Genomic DNA, 14,819 nt, shown 5'->3' with positions numbered 1-14,819 from the left:
TAACCTCTCGCTGTGGCTAATACCCCTCTAATTCAGACATAATTCTGGTAAAGCTCCTCTGGATTCTTACCAAAGCCTCCACATCCTTCCTGTATTTCTTGTATCATTTCTAATTTCCTATTATTGAGGGGACGTATTACACAGCACTGCAGTTACCTAGTGGACTGAGATATATATTTCTTCATTTTGGTGATGTAGTTTAAAACATTGCTCTCACTCTTTCTGAACTTGTTTGTCCTTTGTTCTTAAAGCTGTTAATAACTACGGAAAACTGTTAGATAATTTCTAATTTATTCTCATTGATTAACATTATAAATTAGCTCTTTGTAATTATAAATTTAAGTTGATTAATCTAGTCATTCCTAATGCTGGAATAAATATTTTATCTGGTATTCAATATTGTGAGAGGAAATCACTTTGGAGAAAAATGTACTGAAAAGCTGAATGTACTGAAAAGCTGAAATAAAAAGATTAAATTACACATCTATTTTTTTCCATGTCAACATAGTCTACATACATGTACATGAAGGCAGCCTATCTCAACATGTTTGGAAAAGAGGACTACAAACCCTTTGGAGATGATGAAATTGAACTATTCAGGTTTGTGTTTTAACAAATTAACCTGCTTGTACAGGCACTCCGCGACTTGCATATGGGCTACGTAACATGAAGCCTTGCGTAAATCAGATTTTAGATAAGTCGTAATCACCATCCACATCCCCTGCCCAAAATAATTCAGGGAGTATTCACAGTCTCAGCTACATCTGGGGCATTTTGTGGGGCTGTCAGCCTTCTGGGTAAGCATCTAGCTGGCTTGTTTCTGATGTAAACAAAATTACAAACTGCCTTGATTGCACTTGGGACTGAGTGTAGAATTGTTTACGTAAGTGCAAGTTTATGTAAGTTGACGAGTATCTGTACTCATTTGATTTACTTGCGATTTTGATCCTCTGCAATGTATAGCAGATACAGTGCATTCAGAAAGTATTCAGACCCCTTCACTTTTTCCACATTTTGTTACGTTACAGCCTTATTTTAAAATGGATTACATTTATTTTTTTAAACATCAATCTACACACAATACCCAATAATGAAGAAGCGAAAACAGGTGTTTAGACATTTTTGCAAAGTAATTAAAAATAAATAACTGAAATTTCACATTTACATAAGTATTCAGACTTTCTGCTATGACACTCAATATTGAAAGGTTCATCCCATATCCATTGATTATCTTTGAGATGTTTCTACAACTTTATTGGAGTCCACCAGTGGTAAATTAAATTGATAGGACATGATTTGGAATGGTACAGATCTGTCTATATATGGTCCCACAGTTGACAGTGCATGTCAGAGCAAAAACCAAGCCATGAGACGAAGGAATTGTCCGTAGACCTCCGAGACAGGATTGTGTCGAGACACAGATCTGGGGAAGGGTATAAAACAATTTCTGCAGCATTGCAGTTCCCGAAGAGCACAGTGGCCTCCGTCATTCTTAAATGGAAGAACTTTGAAACCACCAGGACTCTTCATAGAGCTGGCCGCCCGGCCAAACTGAGCAATCGGGGGAGAAGGGCCTTGGTCAGTGAGGTGACGAAGAACCCGATGGTCGCTCTGACAGAGCTCCAGAGTTCCTCTGTGGAGATGGGAGAACCTTCCAGAAGGACAACTATATCTGCAGCACTCCACCAATCAGGCCTTTATGGTAGTGGTCAGACGGAAGTCACTGCTCGGTAAAAGGCACATGATAACCCGCTTGGAGTTTACCAAAAGGCAGATGATAACCCGCTTGGAGTTTACCAAAAGGCACCTAAACAAGATTCTCTCGTCTGATGAACCCAAGATTGAACTCTTTGCCAAGCGTCACATCTGGAGGAAACCAGACACTGCTCATCACCTGGCCAATACCATACCTACGGTGAAGCATGGTGGTGACAGCATCATGCTGTGGGGATGTCTTTTTCAGCGCAGGAACTGGGAGACGTCAGGATTGAGGGGAAGATAAACCGAGCAAAGTACAGAGAGATCCTTGATGAAAACCTGCTCCAGAGCGTTCTTGACCTCAGACTGGGGCGGAGGTTCACCTTTCAACAGGACAACGGCCCTACACACACAGTCAAGACAACATAGGAGTGGGTTCGTGACAACTCTGTGAATGTCCTTGAGTGGCTCAGCCAGAGCCCGGACATGAACCCGATCGAACATCTCTGGAGGGACCTGGTGCATCGACACTCCCCATCCAACCTGACAGAGCTTGAGAGGATCTGCAGAGAAGAATGGGAGAAATTACCCAAATGCAGGTGTGCCAAGATTGTAGCGTCATTGAGGCTGTACTCGCTGCCAAAGGTGCCTCAACAAAGTATTGAGTAAAAGGTCTGAAAACTTATGTAGATGTGATGTTTCAGTTATTTATTTTTAATTACTTTGCAAAAATTTCTAAACACCTGTTTTTGCTTTTTTATTATGGGGTATTGTGTGTAGAATGACGATCAAAAAAAAATCAATTTTAGAATGCTATAATGTAACAAAATGGGGAAAAAGTAAAGGGGTCTGAATACTTTCTGAATGCACTGTAGATTGTCTTAGCTTCATGACATGTTGCCAAACTTCAGTACATACATTTGATCACTTTTGTAAATACATTAATGGTTTGTAATAAATATTAAACACTTAATAGTAGAACATAATATAGTCCTTGTATACGATAAAAAACTGACTTTCTGCCAACTAATTAATGCTGACCTAAAGGGTGTGTAAATATATCACATTTTACACACATTATATCCTTCAGGACATTTTTGAATTATTTTCAAAAATTCTCAATTAATGCCAACTTTAATGATTGTTGGAAATAGATCATCCTTGTCGATGCAGCTATAATTAAAAAAAAAACTATTAAAATGTACTAGGAAAGGAAATCAAATTTGAATACATGGGAGGTCTCTTTTTCTCGTTTGACTTTTTTGTTTTCCCTTTCTAATCCCTGTTGCCTCGTTCCTCAGGAATGGATAGCAGTAACAAGCATCTCCAATTGTCTTCAAATCCAGCCACTCTCTATGACTGACCAGGATATTCAAGTATATAGGGTGTCTGAACCAATTTGATTAAAGCATAAATGCACACTATTTTTTTTCCTGTAGGGAATATTGCATAGTGGTCAAAATACAAAGTACTGGAGGAACTCAGCAGGTCAGGCAGCAACTGTAGAGGAGTTGGACAGGCGAAGTTCAGGTCCGGGACCCTACTTTAGACTCGGAATGCTGCCTGATCTGCTGAATTTTTCCAGCAGTATGTTTTGTACAACATTCCAGCATCTGCAGTTCCATGTGTCTCCATTGCATGATGGTAATCTGAGATCAGGTGATTCAGCATTGAAAGATATCTGTTCCCAGCTTCTTTGTATTATTGGATGCTATTGGAAGAAGTTTTTAGAATGTCTTTGGCACTTCATGAGGGATATGTTTTCAATAATCTTCAGGTTCGTCAACATTGGAAGTGTTTTAGGAAGATTTGATTAGAGTCATACAGCACAGAAACAGGCCCTTTGGTTCAAGTCATCCATGCTTACCATGATGTCCCATCTAGGCTAGTCCCATTTGTCTGCATTTGGCCCATATCCCTCTAGTTTAGTTTATTAATGTCACGTATAGTGAAAAGCTTTTTTGTTGCATGCTAGGCAGTTAGCGGAAAGACTGTACTTGATTATAATCAAGCCGTCCACAGTGTACGGCACAGGAGAAAGGGAATAACGTTTAGTGCAAGATAAAGTCCAGTAAAGTCTCTAAATCTTTCCTATCTATGTAGCTGTCCAAATGTCTTTTAAATGTTATTATTGGATCTGGCTCAACTAATTCCTCTGGCAGCTTCGTCACATATTCCCACTCAGTTACCCCTGAAGTTCCTATTAAATTTTTTCCCTTAAACCTATGTCCTCTAGTTTTGAATCTTCTACCCTGGGAAAAAAGTCTCTGTATTCACCCTATCTCCTCCATGATTTTATACACCTCTATAAGATCATTGCTTTGGCCCCTCTGGCAACATCCTTATAAATCTTCTCTTTCCAGCTTAATGGCAACTTTTTTCTCGCAGGGTGACCGAACCTGAATCCATACTCCAAATGTGGTCTCAGCAGCTTCTTTCACGACTTTAATAATGACCCAACTTCAATACTCAGATCCTTGACTGACGAAAATCAATGTGTCAAAAGCCTTCTGTAAAACAACTTTCAGGGACCTGTATACTCCTAGATTCCTCTGCTCGACAGCCCTTTGCAGGATCCTACTCTTTACTGTGAAGGTCCAGCCAGTTTGACTTCCTAAAATCTGGCACCTCACATTTTTCTGTTAAACACCATTAACCACTGAAGAAGGGTCTCGACCCGAAACGTCGCCTATTCCTTCTCTCCATCGATGCTGCCTCATCCGCTGAGTTTCTCCAGCATTTTTGTCTACCTTCGATTTTTTTTCAGCATAGAAACATAGAAAATAGGTGCAGGAGTAGGCCATTCGGCCCTTCGAGCCTGCACCGCCATTCAATATGATCATGGCTGATCATAGCATCTGCAGTTCTTTCTTAAATATTAGGCACTGTTCAGTCTACTTCTTCTCAACATCAAGATCCTGCTGTAATTATTGATAATCATCTTCCCTGTCAACAATACCACCTATTTCGAGCAATCTGCAAACTTAATCATTGTGCGTTGTACATTCTCATCCAAACCGTTAATATAATGACAAAAAGCAATGGGCCCAGCACCACTGTGCCACACCTCCAGTCTGAAAAACAACTTTTTATACTACACACAGTTTCATTCCATGAAACCAATGTTGTACCCAGTTAGCTAGGTTTCTCTAGATCTGATATTATATAATCTTCCAGAGCAGCCTATCGTGATTTTCAAATAATTTGCTGAAGTCCATGTAAATCACATCTACCTTCTTGGTTATTACTTCAAGAACATCATTCAAATTCACAAGGCATGATCTCCCATGCATGAAACCAGGCTGATTATCCTTAATTTTAATTTCTGTCATTCCAAATGAATATATCTTAACCCTCGGAATCCTCTCCAGTCACTTTCCTGCCACATATGTAATGTTTACTAATCTATAGTTCCCAGTTTTTTTTTTTATCCTGTCTTAATTAGAGACATAACATTAGCCACCCTCCAGTCTACCAGCACCTCATCCTTAATAATAATAATAATAATGGATGGGATTTATATAGTAGCAATGTTACAAAATTTTGAGATTTAAAAAATCAAGTCTGTAATTTATCCCATCAGATAAAGCATAAAAATAAGTTTAATTTGACACCTAATTCACTTTCATATCTCAAGTATTAAAAAAGTTATGGCCATTTTCATACTCGGAAATGAGCATCTTGTTCCCTATTGATTTTCTATGGACATAACAAAAAAGCTGTGATCGTGAACAGTCAAAAGCCCATAACTTTCTTAAAAATTAAGAGAACTGAATGAAATTTTCAGTTATCATAGATTGAAGCATTCTGAAACAAATATAAAATAATCTTACTTGGATGACCTGAAATTAAAGCATATAATTAGTTAGTTACCTAATTGTAGCTAATTTCAGACTTCAATTACTAGATCTAAACATCTATCCATTTCTTAATAAATGATTAACATTTTTAAATAGCCTAAATGTCCAAATAATATTCACAAATAATTCACAATAAAACATGATTTTTAAATCTCATTTACATTAATTTATAGGCCAAATGGAAGGAATTTAGTGTTTAATTGCTGTAAATAAATGCCCATTTAAATCAGCTTTCCAGTGGGTCCCTGTGGAACGCGCTGGTTTAGAACGTTCACATTGCGGTAGATTTGTGCCCCAAATGCCGAGAAAAATACTGCGGGATATAATGGGCCCAAAATGAGCTACTCGCAATATTAAACTTTGTATAAAGGGATCTTTAGAAGCCCTTTTTAATGTAAAAATATACAGCCTACCGTCTGCTGTCTGCTTTATGAGACCCTGCGGTTGCTGGCGGTCGCGGGTTTAGAGATTGATTTTTAAACTACTATAACTATTATACGAGGCCTTTAAAACTAATAATAGCTTTTGCGACGGGGTCTTCCAGCGATTTTTCGTTAATAATTAACTAGGCTGAACATCTTCGATTTGAACAGCCTAGAGAAAATCGCGTTTTAAACCCGCCCCCTCTAAACGGCGCCAAAATCGCGCACACCCGCAACGACAGATTTTCAACGACGCTTCAGGTAGGCTTTGCAACATACCTATATATAGCGCCTTTCTAATACTCAAGGCGCTTTACATCGCATTATTAATTCACTCCTCAGTCACACTCGGTGGTGATAAGCTACTTCTGTAGCCACAGCTGCCCTGGGGCAGACTGACGGAAGCGTGGCTGCCAATCTGCGCCTACGGCCCCTCCGACCACCACCAATCACTCACACACATTCACACACATCACACACAGGCAAAGGTGGGTGAAGTGTCTTGCCCAAGGACACAACGACAGTATGCACTCCAAGCGGGATTCGAACCGGCTACCTTCCGGTTGCCAGCCGAACACTTAGCCCATTGTGCCATCTGTCGTCCCTAACAATGTCTAACATCCTTGTCTAACAATGATTCGTATTTCTCTGCCAGGACTCCTGTCATTTATTTTCTAGCTCCCCACAGTGTCCTAGTATTTACCAGGCCCGGGAGATGTATCTACCAGGGTATTCAATTGTGCTTCCTTGAAGTTTGTGACATAGTTGCATTAGTATAGTGGAAATTGGTTATATGACATGCGTGAGATTTAAGTCTAAGGTTAGGTCCTCAATATGTTTCCAGTGTCCACTTTGTACAATTAACCTCGCAGATCCTATATGTTGTAAAGGTACTTTAAATGCAATATGAAGAATTTAAGTTTGTGTGTTGTTTTAAAAGAACTAGTAATTCTGGATTCTAATTAAAGTAATATTTAGGTACTTACAAATAAGCTCAAATATATTTAATTTACGGTTTTATCACCATGCTTTTCTAATGCAGAAGTCTCTCCTGTAAAAGGTATTTAAGGAGCAAAATTCTAATAAGTGGTCGGATAGATGGATTGAAGAATTCTGCCAGTGAAAATTATGTTGGATTTAGTGGCTACTGAAATATCCTCACATGTGAAACTACAAATGCAGGAATCATGAACATAAATCAGAGTGCTGCAGGAACTCAAATGGTCAGGCTGCATCCATGGAGCGAATGGACAGCTGACATTTTGGATCAGTCGGGAGAAAGGTTTTATCACCATCCAAAAACATTGTCTATGCACTCCCTGCACAGATGCTGTCAGATGAGTTCCTCCAACTTTTGATTTTTCTTGGTGTAAATTGCTGCTGTGGTGGATAGATTGCAAGTGAATTGGGGGAGTTGATGGGCATGTGAATGAGAATAGATTACAGGGAATTAAGTGAGGGAATGGGATAGGTGGGAAAATGCTGAGAGCTAGAATAGACTTTGGGCTGAAAGGCATGAAAATGTTGTGAACTATATGAGCCAACAGTGCCGCAGTGCAGTGCTACCCCCTGCTGGCAATATACCCATGTAACTAAAGGTCAAGACTCAAATAGCAAATGTTTCAATGGATATTTACTGAAGTTTTAAAGTATTTGTCTTTTCAAAGAGCCTTTTCTCCAAATACTTCCAACAATGTTAAAATATGAAAGTAAAAACAATAGGCAAAATATTATGTAGGAAGGAACTGTAGATGCTGGTTAAGGATTCTGGGAGTTAAGGATTCTGGGAGTTAAGTGTACAGTATTTATTAGTATTTATTAGTAAAGTTTAAAGGATAAAATTTTGTGTTTTTTAATATTTAATATAGAGTTAATTTGGGAGTAAGATATGTCAGTGGAGATTGGCCCCGTGGTTTGCTCAGCCTGCAACATGTGGGAGATCAGGGATATGGTCGGTGTCCCTGGTGACTACGTTTGCAGGAAGTGTGTACAGCTGCAGCTCCTGGCAGACCGCATTGAACGATTGGAACTGCGGCTGGATTCATACTGGAGCATCCACAATGCTGAGAAAGTCGTGGATAGCACGTACAGCGAGTTGGTCACACCGCAGGTAAAAGGTAAGAGGACAGAAAGGGAACGGGTGGCCAATAGCCAGCAAAGCAGTAGGCAGGTAGTGCAGGAGTCCCCTGCGGTCATCTCCCTCCTAAACAGGTATACCATTTTGGATACTGTTGAGGGAGATGGCTCATCAGGGGAATGCAGCAGCAGCCAAGTTCATGGCACCATGGGTGGCTCTGTGGCACATGAGGGGAGGAAAAAGAGTGGAAGGGCAATAGTAATAGGGGATTCAATTGTCAGGGGAATAGATAGGCGTTTCTGCGGCCGCAAACGAGACTCCAGGATGGTATGTTGTCTCCCTGGTGCAAGGGTCAGGGATGTCACTGAACGGCTGCAGAACATTCTGGAGGGGAAGGGTGAACAGCCAGTTGTCGTGGTGCATATTGGTAAAAAAAGGGATGAGGTCCTACAAGATGAATTTAGGGAGCTAGGAGATAAACTTAAAAGTAGGACCTCAAAGGTAACAATCTCTGGATTACTACCAGTACCACGGGCCAGTCAGAGTAGAAATAGGAGGATATTGCAGATGAATACGTGGCTTGAAAAATGGTGCAAGGGGGAGGGATTCAAATTTTTAGGGCATTGGAACCAGTTCTGGGGGAGATGGGACCAGTACAAACAGGACGGTCTGCACCTGGGCTGGAATGGAACCAATGTCCTTGGGGGAGTGTTTGCTAGTGCTGTCGGGGAGGATTTAAACTAATGTGGCAGGGGGATGGGTACAAGAGCAGAGAGGCAGGGGGGTGTAAAATGAGGGTAGAAGCAATAGGTAGCAAGGTGAAAAGTAAAAGTGGCAGGCAGACAAAACCAGGGCAAAAATCAAAAAGGGCCACTTTTCAACATAATTGTATAAGGGGTAAGAGCGTTGTAAAAACAAGCCTGAAGGCTTTGTGTCTCAATGCAAGGAGTGAGAAAGGAAAAGGAGGTGGGGTAGCGTTGCTGGTTAGAGAGGAGATTAACGCAATGGAAAGGAAGGACATTAGTTTGGAGGATGTGGAACTGGTATGGGTAGAGCTGCGAAACACTAAGGGGCAGAAAACGCTGGTGGGTGTTGTGTACAGGCCACCTAACAGTAGTAGTGAAGTTGGAGATGGTATCAAACAGGAAATTAGAAATGCGTGCGACAAAGGCAAAACTGTTATAATGGGTGACTTCAATCTACATATAGATTGGGTGAATCAAATTGGCAGGGGTGCTGAGGAAGAGGATTTCTTGGAATGTATGCGGGATAGTTATCTAAATCAACATGTAGAGGAACCAACGAGAGAGCAGGCTATTTTAGACTGGGTATTGAGTAATGAGGAAGGGTTAGTTAGCAGTCTTGTTGTACGTGCCCCCTTGGGCAAGAGTGACCATAACATGGTTGAGTTCTTCATTAGGATGGAGAGTGACATTGTTAATTCAGAAACAATGGTTCTGAACTTAAAGAAAGGTAACTTTGAGGGTATGAGACGTGAATTGGCCAAGATTGACTGGCAATTAATTCTAAAAGGGTTGACGGTGGATATGCAATGGAAGACATTTAAAGACTGCATGGATGAACTACAAAAATTATTCATCCCAGTTTGGCAAAATAATAAATCAGGGAAGGTAGTGCATCCGTGGATAACAAGGGAAATCAGGGATAGTATCAAAGCGAAGGATGATGCGTACAAATTAGCCAGAAAAAGCAGCATACCAGAGGACTGGGAGAAATTCAGAGACCAGCAGAGGAGGACAAAGGGCTTAATTAGGAAAGGAAAAATAGATTATGAAAGAAAACTGGCAGGGAACATAAAAACTGACTGCAAAAGTTTTTATAGATATGTGAAAAGAAAGAGATTAGTTAAAACAAATGTAGGTCCCTTGCAGTCAGAAACAGGTGAGTTGATCATGAGGAACAAGGATATGGCGGACCAATTGAATAACTACTTTGGTTCCGTCTTCACTAAGGAAGACATAAATAATCTGCCGGAAATAGCAGGTCAAATGAGTTGGAGGAATTGAGTGAAATCCAGATTAGTCGGGAAGTGGTGTTGGGTAAATTGAATGGATTAAAGGTCGATAAATCCACAGGGCCAGATAGGCTGCATCCCAGAGTACTTAAGGAAGTAGCTCCAGAAATAGTGGATGCATTAGTAATAATCTTTCAAAACTCTTTAGATTCTGGAGTAGTTCCTGAGGATTGGCGGGTAGCAAACGTAACCCCACTTTTTAAGAAGGGAGGGAGAGAGAAAATGGGGAATTACAGACCAGTTAGTCTATCATCGGTAGTGGGGAAACTGCTAGAGTCAGTTATTAAAGATGGGATAGCAGCACATTTGGAAAGTGGTGAAATCATTGGACAAAGTCAGCATGGATTTACGAAAGGTAAATCATGTCTGACGAATCTTATAGAATTTTTCGAGGATGTAACTAGTAGCGTGGATAGGGGAGAACCAGTGGATGTGGTGTATCTGGACTTCCAGAAGGCTTTCGACAAGGTCCCACATAAGAGATTAGTATACAAACTTAAAGCACACGGCATTGGGGGTTCAGTATTGATGTGGATAGAGAACTGGCTGGCAAACAGGAAGCAAAGAGTAGGAGTAAACGGGTCCTTTTCACAATGGCGGGCAGTGACTAGTGGGGTACCGCAAGGCTCTGTGCTGGGACCCCAGCTATTTACAATATATATTAATGATCTGGATGAGGGAATTGAAGGCAATATCTCCAAATTTGGGGATGACACTAAGCTGGGGGGCAGTGTTAGCTGTGAGGAGGATGCTAGGAGACTGCAAGATGACTTGGATAGGCTGGGTGAGTGGGCAAATGTTTGGCAGATGCAGTATAATGTGGATAAATGTGAGGTTATCCATTTTGGTGGCAAAAACAGGAAAGCAGACTATTATCTAAATGGTGGCCGATTAGGAAAAGGGGAGATGCAGCGAGACCTGGGTGTCATGGTACACCAGTCATTGAAAGTAGGCATGCAGGTGCAGCAGGCAGTGAAGAAAGCGAATGGTATGTTAGCTTTCATAGCAAAAGGATTTGAGTATAGGAGCAGGGAGGTTCTACTGCAGTTGTACAGGGTCTTGGTGAGACAACACCTGGAGTATTGCGTACAGTTTTGGTCTCCAAATCTGAGGAAGGACATTATTGCCATAGAGGGAGTGCAGAGAAGGTTCACCAGACTGATTCCTGGGATGTCAGGACTGTCTTATGAAGAAAGACTGGATAGACTTGGTTTATACTCTAGAATTTAGGAGATTGAGAGGGGATCTTATAGAAACTTACAAAATTCTTAAGAGGTTGGACAGGCTAGATGTAGGAAGATTGTTCCCGATGTTGGGGAAGTCCAGGACAAGGGGTCACAGCTTAAGGATAACGGGGAAATCCTTTAAAACTGAGATGAGAAAAACTTTTTTCACACAGAGAGTGGTGAATCTCTGGAACTCTCTGCCACAGAGGGTAGTTGAGGCCAGTTCATTGGCTATATTTAAGAGGGAGTTAGATGTGGCCCTTGTGGCTAAGGGGATCAGAGGGTATGGAGAGAAGGCAGGTACGGGATACTGAGTTGGATGATCAGCCATGATCATATTGAATGGCGGTGCAGGCTCGAAGGGCCGAATGGCCTACTCCTGCACCTAATTTCTATGTTTCTATGTTTCTATGCTGGTTTACACGGAAGATAGACACAAAATGCTGAAGTAACCCAAGATCTCTGGATGGAAGGAATGGGTGGCGTTTTGGGAATGTCCGAACTTACTCCAGCTGAGTTACTCCAGCATTTTGTGTCTACCTTAGGCAAAATAATATATTGGCCAGTATTGAAATATTGACAATGAAAGCACTGTGACCTTTGGTGTCTGCATGTAAAGTTAACCCCGCAAGATCAGAGGTTGTTGTCAGTGATACTTCACTTTTTCAAAAGGCACAATCTTTATACATGGAATCAGCAGTTTGATGAGAACTTCATCTATTTACGCACATTTAACACCATTTTGCAAAAACCCAGATTATTCATTTGGAAGTAGTTTATTCCAAATGGAATCTGTGTCTGGAGGCAGTAATATTTGCATGCATGGAGAAGAGTTGATATAGGATACACGTGAAACTTGCACCTTCCCTGTACTGACATCATTCATGGAAATTTGGCAGAAATGGCCATTTCAATCCTAATAATTTCCTGCCTCTAGTCTGGAGAAAAGCTGTGAAAATTAGTCTTCAATGTGTTTTGCTTCAAAAATTTGGTTGCAACAAAATTCTTGGCATAGAAATTAAATTAAATTATGCTATTATTCTATTGATCAAAAATGTGCTTAATACTGAATGAACCTCATAGCTACTTAGTTAATGACTTGCTGAAACATAGGAGACTATTTGGGCCATCCAGATAATGCCAGCACAATACTGAGCACCAGAGGTGGAAGGATTACATGTTTAAATTGCCAGATGGGGTGACGGTCAAATGTCTGTCAATGGTGACAAGTTTTATTTTTAACGTTATTGGTGCGTTTAGATTATTCCAGCACACTTTTGAATTGTGCCTTGTGAATTGTGCCTTGAAGAACATGGAAAAGCTTTGAGGTGTCAGGACGTGAGTCACGCCATAAAAAACCCCAACAATGTCAGAGGCATGTGGTTAGACTTCCTCTCTTTGATTGACTGACATGTTGTGGCACACATGTTACATACCATATCTCATCCCTTGCCAAATGTTATCTAAAATCTGCTGCACTGGTGTCTGTTTCACATGTTGAGGAAATTGTGAATGGAACTGAACATTATGCTGTCATCAGTAAAAATCCCCAATTCAGAAGTTATAATGGAGGAAAGTCATTGACCCATTCCTTTGCTCCAGAGATGCTGCCTGTCCCACTGAGTTACTCCAGCATTTTGTGTCTACCAAAGTCATTGATGAAGCAGCTGAAGATGGTGCACCCAGATCTTGTAAAGTGCTGCCTCATCATGTCAATTATGTACATTGTGGTTTCTCTGATGAATGAATATTCTTTCTTATCATTATTTTCAACTGATAAATAGCAAAGTGGTGTCAAATGCTAATATATTTTGCAAAACTGAATTTAAGTTTTTATGTTTGCCTAATGAAAATCTTATGCTAGAAAATACTGGAGAGTATTATTCACATCTTTATCACTATTCATCATCAGAAAGGTGCCAAATATGAAACAGAAAATTGCTGGAAAGTCTCTGCCAACAGAAAAGTTTGCAATCAGAAAAGCTCGACGGTATCTTTCACAAAATCCTGTAAAACTCACAGTACCTGCCTTGGTGAGCAACAGTACAATTTATAAAAGTGTATTATTGTTTCCCAAAGTTTCCAGACACTGAATGCTGTTTATTCTCATTATTGTCCTTTTGATCATGAATATCACACTTTTGTGGTAAGCTGCCAGTTTATGAGTGAAGCTGTTCCTTCTTCTTATCTGTATAAACTGCATTGTTTCTGTTCTTGAGATTTGTAATAGAAAAAAATCACATGTGGTTAAAGTGCACATTGTCAGATTTTAATAAAGGCCATTTTTATACATTTTGGTTTCACCATCAAGAAATTACAGCAGCGTTTATACATAGTCCCCACATTTCAGGGCACCATAATGTTTGGGACACAGCAATGTCATGCAAAATGAAAGTAGTCACGTTTAGTATTTTGTTGCATATCCGTTGCATGCAATGACTGCTTGAAGTCTGCGATTCATGGATATCACCAGTTGTTGGGTGTCTTCACTGGTGATGCTCTGCCAGGCCTGTATTGCAGCCATCTTTAGCTTATGCTTGTTTTGGGGTCTAGTCCCTTTCAGTTTTCTCTTCAACATATAAAAGGCATGCTCAATTGGGTTCAGATCGGGTGATTGACTTGGCCACTCAAGAATTTACAATTTTTTTAGATTTGGAAAACTCCTTTATTGCTTTGGCAGTATGTTTGGGATCATTGTCTGGCTGTAGAATAAACTGCAGGCCAATGAGTTTTGAGGCATTTGTTTGAACTTGATCAGATAGGATGTGTCAATACACTTCAAAATTCATTATGCTACTACCATCAGCCATTGTATCAACACCTCCCCAAAAATCGCAATCAAATTTGTGAGACTGTAACTTTCCGCTCGTAAAGCCATGTTGACTGTCAATAATACCATGCTTTTCCAAATGCCAGTAAATCTTGTCCCTGAGAATCTTTTCCAATTTTCTGGATTATCCCTGTTGCCCATCTTAAACAAAGGAACAACATTGACTATTCTCCAGTCTTCTGGGATCCCATCTGTGGCTAAAGAGAAGACGAAGATCTCTTTCAAGATCCCAGCAACACGTTCTTTGCCTTCCTCAGTATCAATCAGACCAGGCCATGGGGACTTATCCAAATCAATTTCTCACCCAACTTCACCACCTTAATATTTATTACAGAGAAATTTAACTTTTTTTTATTACATTTACCTTTTTTTAAACTCGAAACTCAGTTTCAATTTTGCTGTTGCATATGATGTGTAAAATAGCAAGAGAGATATAATTTGATCCATATTTTTTCCAGGAAATGATGTACATTTGGAATGGCTACACAGTAATTGGGAAACATCAAGATCTGACAGAAGGCATGCTAGAGACGCTTAACGATGCTGAGAGGACACTTAACAGTGGCCCAGGTATGTTCATTCACATTTAGCATGAAGGATAATTTGACCCATTGGAAAAGTGATAGGGAGCTGGAAGGCAGTGACACACCTGCAGATTTTGGATAGACCAT

At 40.3% G+C, this 14,819-nt stretch overlaps 1 protein-coding gene across 1 annotated transcript in view; it reads left to right on the top strand.

Moving 5' to 3' along the window:
• Positions 1-14,819, top strand: part of ttc39a (tetratricopeptide repeat domain 39A) — an 83,456-nt gene that overhangs the window by 62,627 nt on the left and 6,010 nt on the right. Inside the window, exons 13-15 of the mRNA XM_033028582.1 lie at positions 509-600; positions 13,231-13,351; positions 14,607-14,718. Of these exons, the coding sequence (XP_032884473.1) occupies positions 509-600; positions 13,231-13,351; positions 14,607-14,718 (325 nt within the window). The remainder of the gene's footprint in view (positions 1-508; positions 601-13,230; positions 13,352-14,606; positions 14,719-14,819) is intronic.

This window comes from Amblyraja radiata, chromosome 10, assembly GCF_010909765.2.
Source record: "Amblyraja radiata isolate CabotCenter1 chromosome 10, sAmbRad1.1.pri, whole genome shotgun sequence".
Taxonomy (NCBI): domain Eukaryota; kingdom Metazoa; phylum Chordata; class Chondrichthyes; order Rajiformes; family Rajidae; genus Amblyraja; species Amblyraja radiata.
The sequence above is the reverse complement of the archived record's forward strand: the minus strand, read 5'-3'. Positions and strand labels throughout refer to the sequence as shown.